This window comes from Trachinotus anak, unplaced genomic scaffold (genome assembly GCF_046630095.1).
Source record: "Trachinotus anak isolate AG129_WGS33_773 ecotype Australia unplaced genomic scaffold, CSIRO_AGI_Tana_v1 ptg000007l, whole genome shotgun sequence".
Lineage (NCBI taxonomy): Eukaryota > Metazoa > Chordata > Actinopteri > Carangiformes > Carangidae > Trachinotus > Trachinotus anak.
The window spans coordinates 312,454-328,358 of NW_027273858.1; the positions used below are offsets into that span (position 1 = coordinate 312,454).

The following is a 15,905-nucleotide window of genomic DNA, read 5'->3' on the forward strand; positions in this document are numbered from 1 at the left end:
ACCTGATACAGAACAACCACACAATGATGTAAAAAAACCTGAAGAAAAAGAAAAACATACGCAGACATGGCCTGTGTCAGTGTGATGGCTTGTGTGGGAACACGAGAAACATCTTGAAAACCTGAAGCTACTGAAACATCATGAACTGCTTCCCCACAGTTCAGTGCAGCACACAATCAGGAATGGTAGCGCCACCATGTGGTGAGAATAAGCTCAAATATAGCCATAAAGCTTGATGTAGGCCCCGCCCATTTCCGTCATACACTTTTTTCCTGCCATTTTTAATTTTTTTGCTCGACATACTTCTGACTCCCGGTCCTACATCTTTCATCCGAGCGCCAACAAACTCGGAACAAACCATATTTCGATGAACCCAAACACCGCCCTCATGTTTGATTTAAGATCAGTTTTCAGTGATTGGCTAATTTTTGTGGGTGTGGTCAAATCAATTCATGTACACAGGCTACTACTGCGCAGGCTCCGGCTCTAAATGACATCACTGTTGTAAGATGGTAACGCAGGTGTCCAGGACGAGGACGAGGAGATTGATTTTTAATTGATTTATTACAGTCAGGCAGGTCGCGGACGCCCCTCCCTCCGCGGGTCCTTCAGTGCTGCTTTGACGTCATCACGCAGCGCTGTGTCGGCATCGGGAGAAGCAGCAATCAGCTGAGAGTCAGAAACAGGTGGAGTGTCCGCTCGTCCAGGTGTGTTTTACCTGAGTTACCCCCCTCAACATGTACTACAAGCTGAACGGAGTGACGCAGCGGCTCACCGGAGCCCCCGCCGCCGCCTACACCCCGCAGGTGAGACCCGAGCACCGCTTGACCTTGTTACCACCGAGAGAGCAGCTAATGCTAATGCTAACAGAAATATCAGAGCTGGAAGATAAAGCGATCAATACCGATCGATTATTTCATTGATTATTTCTGACGAGTCAAATGAAAATAAATGTTTTTTATATATCAGTCGATCATTTCATCACTGGCTCCTCAGTAAAGACTTAAGACACATTCGATAAAGACAGAACATTTATCGATCAGCTCTTGTCTGATCAGATATTTATCTCTGAACCAGCTGGTGACAAACGAGAAGAACAATCGGGTCTTTCTGTCAATGACAAAATGATTAATCGATTAATGGAAAAACTAAATTGATGTCTTCACATCAATGATTCAGATTCAACATGAAAACAGAATAATTTTTATTCTGTTTCTTCACTCAGTCACAACTACTGATCACTTTGATTATTGATTAATCTGCGCAGTCGTTTCTTATTCAACTGATTTCATCTGTTCAGTTTCATAAAATGGTAAAAAGAAGTTTAATGTGAAATTTAAAACAGTTGTGAAAGAGTGAATGGATTATTGATGAGTGGATGAACCGTTTACTGTCAAACAGCTGCAGGTTAAAACCTTTATTTGTCCAGATCCCGGATCAGTTTTCAATCACTGATAAAACTCTGACGTCAGAGGAAGAGAGAAGGTTTTATTGATAAATCGCTGATCAGATATCAAAGTAGTTTCTGTTGATGAACTGACTCGATTGACCAGCTGATTATTTCAGCTCTGAAGCAAACAAACGTGGTCACAGACCAGCATTAGTTAAACTTTAACAACAAACAACAGGACTGATCCAGGATCTGGACAAATAAAGGTTTTAACCTGCAGCCGTTTGACAGTTTGTTCTCTGTGAGCTGTTCTAATAAGAAACGGCTCATCATGAAGAACGTTCATGTTTTAATAAGGTGGAAGAACTCAGACATTTTACTTTGGTAAAGTACGTTTAACTCCTGCATTCAGTGTTTTACCAGCAAACTGTGGCTCCAGTCCTCCCTGTCAGTTTCATATGATTATATATTATATTGATCAGTGGTGGAAAGACATGAAGTTCATTTACTGAACTACTTTACTTCAGTACGTTACCAGCACTGACCCCATTACATTTCAGACGTCTGTACTTTTACTGCAAAACTTGTCATCAAGAGAATGAACTAAAGCAAGTCGATTAATCAATGAGTCAGTCAATCAGTAAACTAGTATTTGATAAATGATTAATAATTTCAGTGGGTTTAAAGCAAATGTGTGTATCACAATTTTATAATCACAAACTTATATCACAATAAACTGAGCTGCAACAGTTAATCGATCAACAAAAGATTAGGGTGGTCTGGATTCCATCTGTGAGTCTTCAAAGCTTCAGTGAGGGTCACCCATCAACATCTGAAGCTTGGGGGGGGGGGGGGGGGGGGCTGAGCCTGAGACTGAGAATGATTACTAATAATTACTAATAATTGATGTTAATGCACAATGAATAATGTTGGACTATTTTTGATTCCATTTCGTGGGCTGTTTGAAATTTTTGTGGTAATGAAATAAACTCTCTAGTATCTTATGTTTAGATAAAAAGTTACCTAAATCTTAGTGGATTATTTCAATATTTATTTAGGTTTATACCTTGAATTTTAATTATGTGTAATAATAATATAATGATAACAATGATAATAATAATAATGATAACAATAATAAATACTGTTTTGATGTTTGATGCTTTGTAGCTTCAACACATTTAACTGAGTCCTACAGAAAATTCATGTTCAACTATTCTGACAACTAAATAATTTTTAAATAAAAATGCCAGATTTGCTGCTTTTGTGTCACACGACAGTAAAGTGAATTCTTCTTGTCTTCTGTGGGAAAAACTGATCAGTCATGATTATAATCAATCGTCTCCTCTGTGACTGAGCTCAGTGTGAAGTTAGCAGCTGTTCTGTGATCAGTTCAGACTGGGACCTGGTGTTGGTTTAGTGTAAATGATGTTTAAACAGACTGTTCTGAGGTCTTTTAACTTTAGTAATAATTTGAATATTTGAGTATTTTTATGATGTATTAGTGTTTTTTTACAGAAAAATCGGAGAACTACTTCTACTTTACTACAGACAGCACCAAAAGTAAAAAGTACTCGACATGCAGAATAGTGAGTATTATATAACTGGATTATAATTATTCATGTATTCATGTGTTCATCACTTTAATGCAGCTGGTAAAGCTGAAGGAGCAGAGTGGATACATCTGTAGTAATCAGCATAATAAAAATGATGGTGGCTCCTCAATGTAACTTTAGTATGATGCTCCCAATCAAAATACCATCTACTATTTCTAAAGGTCCATGAAATAAATATATATCAAGGTGGATGTCCATGTGTTTGTGATTATAAAGCAGGTCTAGGTTCTATATTAATACTGTGAAAGTATCAAAGCCTCAGTCCACAGAGAAATGCACACAGCCTGTATTCAGAAACTGAGCCTTAAAACCAGCCGTCAGGACTTCTGCAACTTTGTGATGTCACAACAAAGCAGCCGCTGCTCTCAGCCATGCCCTAAGCCCCGCCCACCTGGTCCAACCTTGCAGGATTTGGTTTCTCTGAGTGTTTACCGGAAATCTGCTGTATTTTTATTGGATCACTCAGAAAACAGCCAATCAGAGGAGAGGCTCAGAGCCTTATGGCTAAAACAGCAAAATATTGGGATGCGGCTGAGAATAAAACATCCTAAAGGGAATCAAACACAGGCTGTGTTCATCATTCAGTCCTGTCGAAGTGCTGCCTCAGCCCACTGCAGAGATGTCTGGACCAGAACTCCCAACATGTTCAGACTTATACATGATGTAATGTACGTGAGGCTCCTCACTGTGGCGCAGCCCAGCTGGCAGTACTGGGAAAAGTACCGTGTAATGGAAGCAGTGGCGTCTCATGGTGATTTATGTGAGGACGGTGTGTTCCTGTCAGTTTTTGAACTTGGCAGGAGAAGGAAATTCCTGGAAGTACTCGCAGATAAGAAGTTGTATTATGGTGGCTGATAACACAGTTGAAACTATCTGGAGGTGCCATGAGTGAGGAGGGCTGGAAATGTTAAACTGAAAGAGGAACTTTCCCACAGCGTGTCAGGAAATGTGGTTTGGTCAGACCAGTCTGGAACCAGGTATTAGAGACTTTCAGTAGTTAGTTTGGTTCAGAAATCCCTTAAAGTCCAATGTTATGTTTAGGGGGGGGGTCCCAAATACCAAACATATCCCAGTGAGTGTTTTCAGTTATTATTGTGAGCATATTAACAGTCTGTTATTTTCAGACAGTGGGAGAAAACAAAGGCTCCAGAACTGAAAGAACAAGTCAGTGCAGGAAATGGAAGCTGTTCTGGGTCTAAATTCAGACAGAAGACAGGTCTAAATGTTTGTTTTTCATGAACTGGAGTCTGCCTTCATATCTAAAAATGTGCCACGTGTTCCTGTATCCTGGGAACAATAATACATGTTTGACATGTGCCAAGACTTTCAAAATTAAATTTATTCAAACTCAAAACTGCGGCACCTCCTGTGTGGGCCCTCGCTGCATGATTCCTCCCACTCTCTCTCCCACTCCTCCTGTCTCTCCACATTCTCTGTCTAATAAAGACATAAAAATGCCCCCAAAATAATTTCAATAAAAACATAAACAAAATTCAAAAAGGAAAGGAAAGTATTCCCACTGATGAGATGACCAGTGAAGTGATCCTTCACATCTTTGTGAGTTATCACGCTGTGCACCACAGAAATAAGGCTGGTAAAACAGGAGTGTTGGGCTGGACGTCAGCAGTCAGCTGACTGAGTTACTGTTTCCTCTCACCTTCATTCCTCTCGCATCATTATTTTCTCTGACATTAACATTTTTCAGACCTCAGCTCATCAGGCATCCGGGCACAAATCCTGCTGCATCGGTGGACAGTTTACATAAAGAATTCAATTAATAAAGTTTTAACTGGGGCTGCACAATTAATTGAAATATTATCGAAATAAATTGCAGGAGCTGCAGTTTCTTTAATAAATGTAAAATGTGTCAGTTAGACCTAGAAACCATTCTCCTGATGTAAAGGAACATGTCTGATTGGTACAGATCCATCAAAAAATCACATCATTATTTGTATATATTTTTCAGTGTAAATGAAATGAAAAAAATTCCAACTGAAATCATGACCCATCGCAATATCTGCCAAAATAACTTCAGTGTGATTTTTTTCTTTTTTTATTGCTTATTGTTCGGCCCTAGTTTTCACGGCCTGTCTCTTTCCTCTGTGGCAGCAGAACATGTTACAGCATGTTACCCACAATGCAACACTGTGCACTGGTCCTCTCTCCATTCAAAAAGAACATCTGTTGTAATGAGTGACCATGTTATTGTGTAGACCTGAAATATTAGACCGGCCTCATTGTGTTAAACCTACCTGTAGAGTACAGTAGAGCTCTCTCTCTCTCTCTCTCTCTCTCTCTCTCTCTCTCTCTCTCTCTCTCTCTCTCTCTCTCTCTCTCTCAACATTCAACACACCTGTCTGTACCTGTGTGTCTCTCCTCAGGGTCTGCGTCCAAGTGTCCCACCTGTCAGTCCTCCTGTCATCTTTGCGTCTCCGACCAAACTGGTTTCAGAAGCAGGAGGTCAGGTGGAGTACATGGGACCCAACAGAGTCCAAGAAATGCAGAAACTATTCCAGGTAACTCACCTGAGTCTTAATCTGGTGAAACTGTTGATGAGCTCTGCTCAGGTGTGTGCAGTGTGGATCATGTGACCTGTATGAGGTGATATAAGTCCCGCCCCTCACCTGTTTTTTCCTTTTCTCAGAAAGCCGATGGGGTCCCGGTCCACCTGAAGAGGGGCCTGATAGACAAGCTGCTGTACCGGACCACCATGGGTCTGACTGTGGGGGGGGCGATCTACTGCCTCGTGGCTCTCTACTTCGCTGCCCAGCCTGGCAACAAGTGATGCTACAGAGCTGCTGCGCTCTGATTGGACCAGAGATTTCCTTTGTATGTTAAGTGTAATGGACAATGAGGTGTTCAGTGACAGGTAGAGGTTTCTGAGGAGGCGTTCAGGGACTGTCTGCAGATAAAAACACTCTGTACAGAAATATGATTTAGTATGGCAAATTAATAATAAAGTTTATTTTGTTGTAAAGGAATCTGTGTGTATGTGAGAGTGTGTTTTTACTAGTGAAGAGTTTAAATAAACAGTCACACACCTGTGCTGCAGTTGGTGTTGGATCAAACACACACTCAGCAGGTGAAGGTCTGACGCTCTGAAAAGAATCATCTTCATGCTGCACGTTCAGTCTCTGAACCAAACTCCATTCACATTTCGATTATTTTTACAGCCTGTAGTGGCTTCACTCCACAGTCACTTTTTACAGATGTTTTACGTGTGTGTCAGTTCAGAGTGAGGAGCTGAAACTCTGCTGTCAGACTGGTTAGAGACTAGTGTCTGAGATCAGGCAGCTGCAGGAAAAATATCTGTAGAATTTAATTACAAATTGCTCTAATTTCACTGGGGACGAGGCTGTGAGGCACCAGATCTGTTGTTTGTTCCTCTGGTCTGAGTTGATCCCGTCTTTATGAATCCTGATCCTCCTCATTATCTCCGTCTTATATTGTAGGATTATTGAGGATTATCTGTTCTCTCAGCTTTATTATAAAGCCATCCAATCAATAAGCCAGCAGACCTCAGATCAGCTTCACCTGAGCAACAGTCTGAGACTGAGACTAGAGATATTTCCCCACAAACTGCTTTTATATTCTTGTTTTTGTTCAGATGAAAGAAAAGAGAATCTGTGAACAAAGTAGACAAGTGAAGAGGAGCTCAGTCCCTCAGGTTTATACTCTGCAGACTCCAGACATTCCCTGTGAACCTGCTGTCAGTTCAGTGATGAGTGTGATGAAATGTTTTCCAGAGAACAGAAAGATTTTGTGTTCAGAGTAGAGGCAGGTTTTTCTATGTGTAGGCTGGCTGTAGTCAGACAGCAGGAGGTGATGAACTGATTCATTCTGTCAGAAAACTGGTTCAGCTTTTATCTGACAACCTTCACATCCTCCGACTCCCCACACAGCTCCTCTCTGTCGCTGACAGACTCCTCAGTTAAACGCAGGAGAGTTTGAACGGAGTGTGGTTACAGGCAGAGGTGAGACTCTGATCTGTGTGAGGCTGAAAATCTGCACAGAGCAGCAGAGCCGGAGAAGCTTCACTGGTTCAGTCATTCTTGGTTTTACAGCGTCGTCGGATGTTTACGATGTCGTTGTCAGTTCATGAGTTAATGTTTAACACTGAACAGATTCAGCTTCTGTGTTAAATGTCTCATCACACACACACACGCACACACACACACTGAGCTCAGCCTGATGAGACAACATGATCCAGATATTGTGTAGCGTGTCATATTACTGGCTCTGTTGCCATGGAGACGGTGATGGGATGCTTGAGGTGAGGCGTCACGGTAACAGATCACATCACACACACACACAGATGATAAACCAACAGTCTGAACTCTGTCCAGTTTATTAGGAACACCTGAGCCTCAGTGAGTCAGTGTCACATCATGTTTTTCATCTTATTCTGACAGATTTTCTCGTTTTTACTAGAAACCAAATTATTCAGATTTTCTTTTCTCAGTATAATGACATGTCACTTTCTCTTGTATCACAAAACCAACATATCTGGTTAAATTTTTCTCGTCATGACGTGATGTTGGTTTGTTGTTAAAACCAGAACCTGATGTCTGTCCTCAGTCTGCAGGTGTCTCTGACTCCAGGGCTGCAGCGTCCAGATCTGACAGTACAACACTCATTATTACTATTATTATTATTATTGTTGTTGTTAATTAGTGCTGCTATCGTTAATCTTGTTATTTTTACCATTATAACAAATCTGACTGTGCCTAGATCCTCGTCCTGTAACAGTGTTTTTCCTCTGCACTGGACCTGGATCTATTCTCTCTATGATATTATGAGGTCTTGACCTGACTCTGTAAAGTGCCTTGGCGCTATACAAATACAATTGAACTGAATTAGACTCTGACCCAGAATCCTGTTTCACCATCCCCATGGTAACGGAGAACATCAGGTCACTGTCTCCATGGTAACAGCAGGACTCAGGCTGTGGAACTAACAGAACTTTTAAGGTGGAAACTAATTCACTCTGACACTGTTGTTTTAAATCTGACTGTAACAGAGATAAATAGCCTGTCTACAAACTTTTGGCCACATCCTGCCATCATCCTTTAACAGGGCTTAACTGAAAAGTTCCACTGTGACTCTTATGTGAATAAAATATGTAAAAATAAATGTCTTTAAATTTCTGTCCCTGAATATTTGTGTTTTTTTCTTAAATAAAATTGATCAACATTATAAATTAATTTCTGAGGTGAGGTGACCTGCTGCGACCTCAGCAGCCTCACAGGAAGTAAACAAAGCGCAGCAGAGACCTTAATGAGCTCCTCACATCATTAACAGCTCAGTCATTAACATGCAGGCAGCACAGAGCTGTGATTGGCCATCCTCACAGTTACCTGATGATGTCATGAATATACAAATTTACAGCTGCAGCTCCCTTCACTCAGGACATGAAGTCCTGGATGAGCCTGTCTGTAGTGATTTAAACATCACCTGCTCTGCTCAGTGATGTTAATCCTGTCATTTATCAGTGTTTTATTGAAGCTGTTGTGCCTGCACCCTGGTTTGGTTTGGTCGTCTGAGTCTGATGAAACCAGGTGATGGGGACGCAGCTTCAGGACATTTATTGGCATATTATTAAATCTCATTGTTTTCTATTTGTTTGTGTTAAATGTCCCCAGTGTGTCCCTCCTCACATCAGCTGATGGAAACATCAGGTTTAATGTTTCACCATGAATCTGCATAGTAATGAGGTTCAGCTGCTCCGATTGGCTGTTGTGGTTCAGTGTGTGAAGACTGATCATTAATCATTATTACAATCAGCTCATTAACATAACTAATGACTGTCAGTGAGATCATCAGTCAGCTGTTTAATTATTTCATCACAGACATAAAGTGATTCATTCATAAAATGACATATCCTCATTAATACAGACATGAGTTTCCTGTTTAACAGCTTTTCTTTCCTATTTTCTTCCCTTTTAAATATGCAACTTATTATATTATATTATATTATATTATATTATATTATATTATATTATATTATATTATATTATATTATATTATATTATATTATATTATATTATATTATATTATATTATATTATATTATATTATATTATATTGCGGTCCTGCAGTTGCTCGCCCCTCCAGCAGGTGGCAGTGACGAACCTGTGAAAAGACGCATCTACAACGTTAAACTCCACAGACGAAGAAGAGTTGTTGTTTGTGTGGTAGGAGCAGAAGAAGAAGCGGTTGTCCGATATAAACAGGGTGTGTTAGTTTGATGAAAGTGTCGGGATCAGACATTAGAGGACTGAACGGATCTGAGGTAAGTCCGACCGGGCCGCGACGAGCCACAGTCGCTTCCCGGAACCTGCTGCGGTCAAACACTCGGTTTATTCACACACTACCCTGTCAGCGTTAGCATTAGCCGTTTCCTGTTAGCTTCAGAAAAAGTGAAACTTCAAAAAGTTTCTGTTCATCAATAACGGAACATTTGCTGAAAATGAACGGTTGATTACAGCCAGTGACGGTGGCTGGCGGTACCTTACCGACTGACCGGAGGCTCGGTGAGTGTGTCGGGGATTCATCAGAAAGAGAAACGTCCCTTTCAAAAAAAACTCTGGTTAGCTTCAGCTAAGCTAACAGAGGCTAGTAAAGTTTAGTTAAACTATAGGAGCTAACTGCTAACAGTCAGTGCTTTAGTTATCAGTATAAACAGTACGTATGTAAAATAACAGCATCTATGTATAATATATAATAGTACATGATGTGTAATTGTAATGAACATGATATATAACAGTACATATATATATATATATATATATATACATATATATATATATATATATGTGTGTGTGTGTGTGTAGAATGTATAACTGTATGTGTAACGCAGTGTTTTGTGACTGACAGATGTATTACTATCGGTATGACAATGCTGAGGTCAACTGCTGCTTCAAATATCTTATGTTCAGCTACAACATCATTTTCTGGGTGAGTCACATCATCACACACATACATTCACTTGTTCACATGACCCTCTGTTCATGTGGTCGCACATTCACTCTGTCACATATTCACCTCATTACATGTTTACCTTTTCACATACATGGACAGCACCCACTGGTTTGTGAGCTGCTGTTTTAAAGCCTTCGGTTTGTAATTTGTTCGTCGCCATCTTAGTTTTTTTTAAACCAGAAGAAGGAGAAGGTGGATCTGACCTGCTCCGTCCTCTGTCCTGATTGACGGGCAGTTCGCTGTGTGTGGTTCAGTCTGTCAATCACACAGTAGCCCCGCCCTAATGCATCCCCTGCTTTATGGTCTATTTTCCTCTAAATGGACCATAATTTAAGATAATGAACATCATGTTGCGTTGAAGAAGACTTGAAACAAGAGACTGAGACCATTAACTGATCAGGAAAATGTTTCCTGAGGTAATAAATCAGTGAGAAGTAGAGACATTTTCCCATAGACTTCAATACGATCAGACTCTGTTTACAACCAGTGGAGTCGCCCCCTGATGGTCAGTAGATAGAATGACGGTTTAAGGCTCTTCACCACCTGCTTCACTGTTCAGACCCAGAGTCTACGTCCATTTTTACACACAGTCTATGCTGCTGACCTGTTTACCTGTTGACATGTTTACCCACTGATGAGTTTACACCACTAAAAGTTTTCATTTTTCTTTGCTGTTCTTCATAATGTGAAGCCTCTGCCTGGTTCTGTTCTTCTAATGTTGTGGCTCATTATCCTGCTGTAGGATGAAGTTCTGACCAACCAGCCTGTCTTTCTCTCCACTCAGACAGCAGTATACAGTCCCACTTCCTGTAGTACAGTGTTGTCATGGTGATGATCAGAGAGTGTAGTAACAGTTTGTACAGACAGAGGGTTTGTGAATCATCACCCTGTAGGAACTGTTGCATCAACTTCCAAACCTTCACTCACGTCACTGCTGCAGGGAAGATGAATCAGTTTCTTCATCCTTGAAAAACCCTGTTTTACATATTTGTTTTAGATGTATTTTAGGCTTTTCACACCTTATTTAATAGGACAGTAGAGAGTGACAGACAGCCTCAGACTGAGTTGTGTTTTCTCAGAACTGATTTCTAATCTGGGTGTTGGTTGAGAGGAAGTGATGTTGCGACTTCCTGAGCGGTAGAGTAAAACTTGCATGTGGCAGAACAGGAAGAGTCTCATCTCTTATGAAACATCCTGAGCCACAGACTTTATCAGGCTCTTTCCCCCGCTGAATAATGAGGATGTATTTTGTATAGAATGTGTCAAACATACAGGACTCGTCTCATACAAGCATTTTATTGGAGATTGTGAAGTTCAGAGTAAACTGCAGGAACAGACACATCAGTGCTATGTTACATCTACTGTGTTTCTACTGCTCTGAGGGATTTAATGTGAAAAACTGCTGCACCAGTGTTTTTACATCACATTCACCCTGTAACAAAAGTGTTCAAACACTGATTATTCCTGCTATGATTGTATAGTTTGTCACACTATATTTGATGTTGTGGTTGGTGGGATAATGTAATGTAGTTATTGATCATTGATTGGTTTTATTGTTTAACTGAAGCAGCATGAACATTAATCGAAGATGTGAAAAACAGGAAGACTTTCAATCTTTTAAATGAACTTTATGTAATTAAAACAATGTCATTGAATTAAAGAGAGCTCTCACTCTGTCATCATCAGGAGCTGACTTTAGATAAGTATCCCAGCATGCATTTCACCCCAACCACCAATGGAGGAGGATTTGAGTCAGGCTCCAAATCTTTATAATTTCCATCCTGCATCTGTTTTTGTGTCACTTAATTAAGCTCTGATATATTTCTGATGATGACAGTTCAGATTTCTATCATTTGCTCAGTTCACTAAATTAATGCCTGTTTCTGAATTCGCTCTGTTGCCTTCAGAGATGTAAGAGCTTTCAGGCAGCGTCCATGGTCGTCCTCCTGTGGAGAGGCGTCATATCTCTGTAGAGCTCTGATGAGCTGTGTGATGAAACCCCCTCTGGAGATAAACTCTGGTGTCAGAGTGTGAATCTGATATTTGTCTACACATTTACATCAGCATTTGTGCAGGACATGAACATGAGCAGAGGAAGAGTTCTGTTGTCATTTCAGAGGCCGGATCTGTCTCAACGCTGGTGTCTAATGGATCTGTGTAATTGCTGGTGTGTGTGTTTGTGTTGCAGCTGGCTGGAGTTGCCTTCATTGCGGCTGGTTTCTGGGCCTGGAGTGAAAAGGTGAATCAACACACACAGTCAGGAGTAAATATATTAACCATAAACTTAATAAAAAATCATCTGTCTCATATAAAGAACATCTGTCATCATATCAGTCGGGTGGGTCATAATTTTCAGTTTTTGCTGGGGCCTGGTCATAAGCATGTATCAGTGTCTAAAAGCTGTTTGTCTGCTGCCATTCAACAACAGACAAATACTAACAGCTGTAAAAGGTCAGAACTCACTAAATGTAAATGAGGTGCAAACTGCCTGGTGAAGCTGAATCGTATTTTAGCTTGAAAGTTAGACTGACTGTCCAGTTCTGGTCTGTTGTGGTTCACAGGGAATCCTGCTGGACCTGACCCAGGTGACCCAGCTGCGTGGTTTCGACCCTGTCTGGTTGGTACTGGTGGTGGGTGGAGTCACCTTCATCCTGGGCTTCGCCGGCTGCGTGGGAGCTCTGAGAGAAAACATCTGTCTACTGAAGTTTGTATGTCAAAAACATCTGTCTGTGTTAGGCTCTACATTAAAATATCTTCTCTCCGTTTTCTTTGACGATTAAAATCATCTTTGTTTTTTGTTTTTTTGTGCAGTTTTCAGGTGTGATCGGCTTCATCTTCTTCTTGGAGCTGATGGCGGCGGTGCTGGCTGTGGTTTTTCAGAGTCAGGTCAGAGGATGGATCAGCGAGTTCTTCCTGACAAACATCAAAGCATACAGAAATGACATCGACCTGCAGAACCTCATCGACTCTCTGCAGAGGATGGTAACTCATCGCTGCTGACTGTTTTGATTCTTGTTCTCTGTTCATCACTTAAATATGTAACAAATAAGAAAATCATGGCCATGAAAGGTTTAGAAAAAAGCACAGGAAACTCAAAAGGACTTTGTTCATGTGAAGTGAAGTACCTTGCTTCTTGTTGGTAGAAGTATCCTGTTGTGTAGGAGAACCACTGCTGTAGAGCTTTTAGGATCTTGATGCTTGTTAATTGACCTATTTTGTTTGCTTGCAAATTAAGTGTTTGTTGAACTGAACCGTTTCTGTGGAGCTCAAGAACCTTTAAAGTTTGGACTCGTGCTCCTGCTGGGTGAAGGATCTAGTTCCATGTTGGGTGAAGGATGTTGTTTTTGTACCAAAAGCTCAGGGACCTTTGGTTAGACATTAAGTTAGACCTTTAGGATCTTGCTCCTGATGGGTGGAGCATCTTGTTTCCAGTTGACTGAAGAACGTTCTTTAAACAGAACCACTGCTGTGGAGCTCAGGAACCGAACGACTGGGATCTGAACAATTACTTCAGCTGTAACGACACAAATCGCAGCAGAGAGAAGTGTGGAGTTCCTTTCTCCTGCTGCATCTCTGATCCTGCCGTGAGTTCATTATTGATCAGTTCTTATCAATAGAAATCACTAGTCACCATGGTTACATAGAAATATAACAAGTCTGACTGCTGATGTTCTGTTTCTGTTCGTGTTAAACCTCTCGGCTCCTCCTTCAGGACTCGGTGGTGAACACTCAGTGTGGCTACGACGTGAGAAACAAACCAAAGGTGGGGTTCCAACAAGAACGTTTTGATAATATTGTAACAGGAACCTGGTCATGTTTTGACAGGAACGTTCTCTAATGTTGTGTAATGTTCCTGTGCAGAGGGAGTGGAGTAATGATATCTACATGAAAGGGTGTATTGCAGCGTTGGAGGATTGGTTACCTGGAAATCTCTACACTGTGGCCATCGTCTTCATTGTTATATCTCTGCTGCAGGTACAAATACACTCAACATCACAGTACTGCTACTGCATCTGTTCTCAGTGTGTACTTCTACTACTGTGTACTGTCACTGCAACAGTCCTGAGTGTCTCTGAGACGATACTGATCCTTTCAAATGTCTTAAATCTTGTACCCAAAAGTCTTTAATTCAAACTTTTATGATAAAAACTTCACAAAAATTAGTCAGTTAGTTGCAATGTTTATGTTTTTTTGTTTTAAATATACAAATCAATAATTAGTACCTGTATACCTGTCTGTCTGTGATCAGATGGTGGGGATCTACCTGGCCAGGACTCTGATCTCCGACATTGAGAAGGTCAGATTCAGCTACTGAAGTCTACATCTAGGGGGCGGGCTTCACAACAGGTGTTACTGGACCAAGTTTCTTCATTCAGACACGTGCCTTCTTCTTCTTCTGTCACTCTGTTGTATCTTTACATCACCACTCAAGTCTTCTGATGATGGTGTTGCTATAGTGACTGAAAACATGGCGTTTTGCTTGTTTGTTTACATTGACTGAGACGTGTTCGAAGTCCTGAAAGACATTTTTTTGTTCTGAAAGATTCTCTGAAATCTTTGAGGACCTGTGATGTTTTGTTGATGTTCTTATTTTTGTATTTAGATCTTTGTCAGTGAGAGCTGTCCATGCTACTGATCTGTAGCTGCTCAGCACCAAACTGCCTTCACTTTTCCTGCATTTTAAGAAGATTCTTGCTGCTACTCTTCAAACTGCAGCTTCAGCCTTTTTCTACTGTTTGAATGTTTTTTGAACCAATGTGACCTTTGACCCGATTCAGTGCCTCCTTAATCACTCAATCATCACTTTCAGGGATTTAAAACAGTAACCTGTCTGTAGTGTCTGATCTCAGTTCAGGTCTAAATTGGAGCTGAGAGAAGGAGGAGTCAGTGATGTCATCCAGGTGTGACGCAGCAGGTGAAGTTCCCTCCTTTGTGATCACAGCTTCATGTTGAGAAACGATGCAAACATCCTAAATGAATGCATAAAAACACTTCATGAAGTGGCTGAATCTTTATCCAATCAGGGCTTGACACATAAAGATGGCCCTGCCCCCAACACTGAAACTTCAAAATAAAAGCACACGGCTAATGATTATTTTCATTATCAACGAATCTGCTGAATATTTTCTCTACTGATTGACGAGCTGTCTCAGTGTCGTAGAGTCCAGTGTTTCCATAATCAGCCACAAATACAACAAAGAACAGCAGTGAATCCAAATAAAATGTGAGTTTCTGATTAATTTTTTCTGTTGATTGATCAATTGACTGATTGTTGAATCTGTCACCATGATGAAATGAAACGAATTGTAAACTGTGGAGCTCTCATTTGTTATGTGAGAAAGGTTCTTTCAGGCTGTCGCTGAGTCTTAAATCCAGACTACAGACTCTCACTGTACATATGTAGTACTTACTGTGTCAGTACTGCATATAGTATCAGTATGTAGTACATAGTAGTACTGAACACTGGGAGTAGAAGTATCAGACTTAAAAGAGTCTGAAGATGAAATCAGTTTAAGACAGAAATGATTAAAATCATGGACTGTTCCTTTAAAAGGCTTCAGGTCACATGATCACAGGTTTGATTAAATATGAAGGTCGAGAACTTTATTGACACTGGATTCATGTTAACAAGCTTTGAATAAATAAAGTGTTTCTGTTGTTTTGTATGAATAAAGATTTCAGGATGTTTGAGCCAATCGCAACAAACCAGAGAAAATATTCAGAATTATTGTTAAATTTCAGCTTTAATTCTTTTACTGTTTTCTCTCTGTTGATGAATTCATGAATGCATGGATGAATGATTAAATTTCACTGGTTTGTGTTTAAAAACCAGACAGCTTTTATTCTGAAGGGATTCTGTTTTTTTATAAAAATGAATTTTTATCTTTTTATATTCAACAAAATAAATGAAATTTGGTCTGA

At 40.4% G+C, this 15,905-nt stretch overlaps 2 protein-coding genes across 3 annotated transcripts; both read left to right on the forward strand.

Moving 5' to 3' along the window:
- The first annotated feature begins 544 nt into the window (after positions 1-544).
- Positions 545-5,984, forward strand: LOC139622488 (cytochrome c oxidase subunit 7A2-like, mitochondrial). Its single transcript, XM_071479805.1, has 3 exons — positions 545-806; positions 5,385-5,519; positions 5,648-5,984. Exons 1-3 carry the CDS (start codon positions 738-740, stop codon positions 5,786-5,788), a joined length of 345 nt encoding a protein of 114 aa, XP_071335906.1. The 5' UTR covers positions 545-737; the 3' UTR covers positions 5,789-5,984.
- Positions 5,985-9,151: 3,167 nt separating this feature from the next.
- tspan14 (tetraspanin 14) lies at positions 9,152-15,905 on the forward strand. 2 transcript variants are annotated; one of them, XM_071479806.1, is made up of 9 exons: positions 9,152-9,294; positions 9,879-9,959; positions 12,172-12,222; positions 12,545-12,691; positions 12,795-12,965; positions 13,442-13,567; positions 13,696-13,746; positions 13,845-13,958; positions 14,233-15,905. In XM_071479806.1, the coding sequence occupies exons 1-9, from the start codon at positions 9,250-9,252 to the stop codon at positions 14,296-14,298; spliced, it is 852 nt and encodes a 283-aa protein (XP_071335907.1). In that variant the 5' UTR covers positions 9,152-9,249; the 3' UTR covers positions 14,299-15,905. The 2 variants fall into 2 exon arrangements, with proteins under 2 accessions (XP_071335907.1, XP_071335908.1); XM_071479807.1 differs by lacking the exon at positions 9,152-9,294 and adding an exon at positions 9,445-9,535.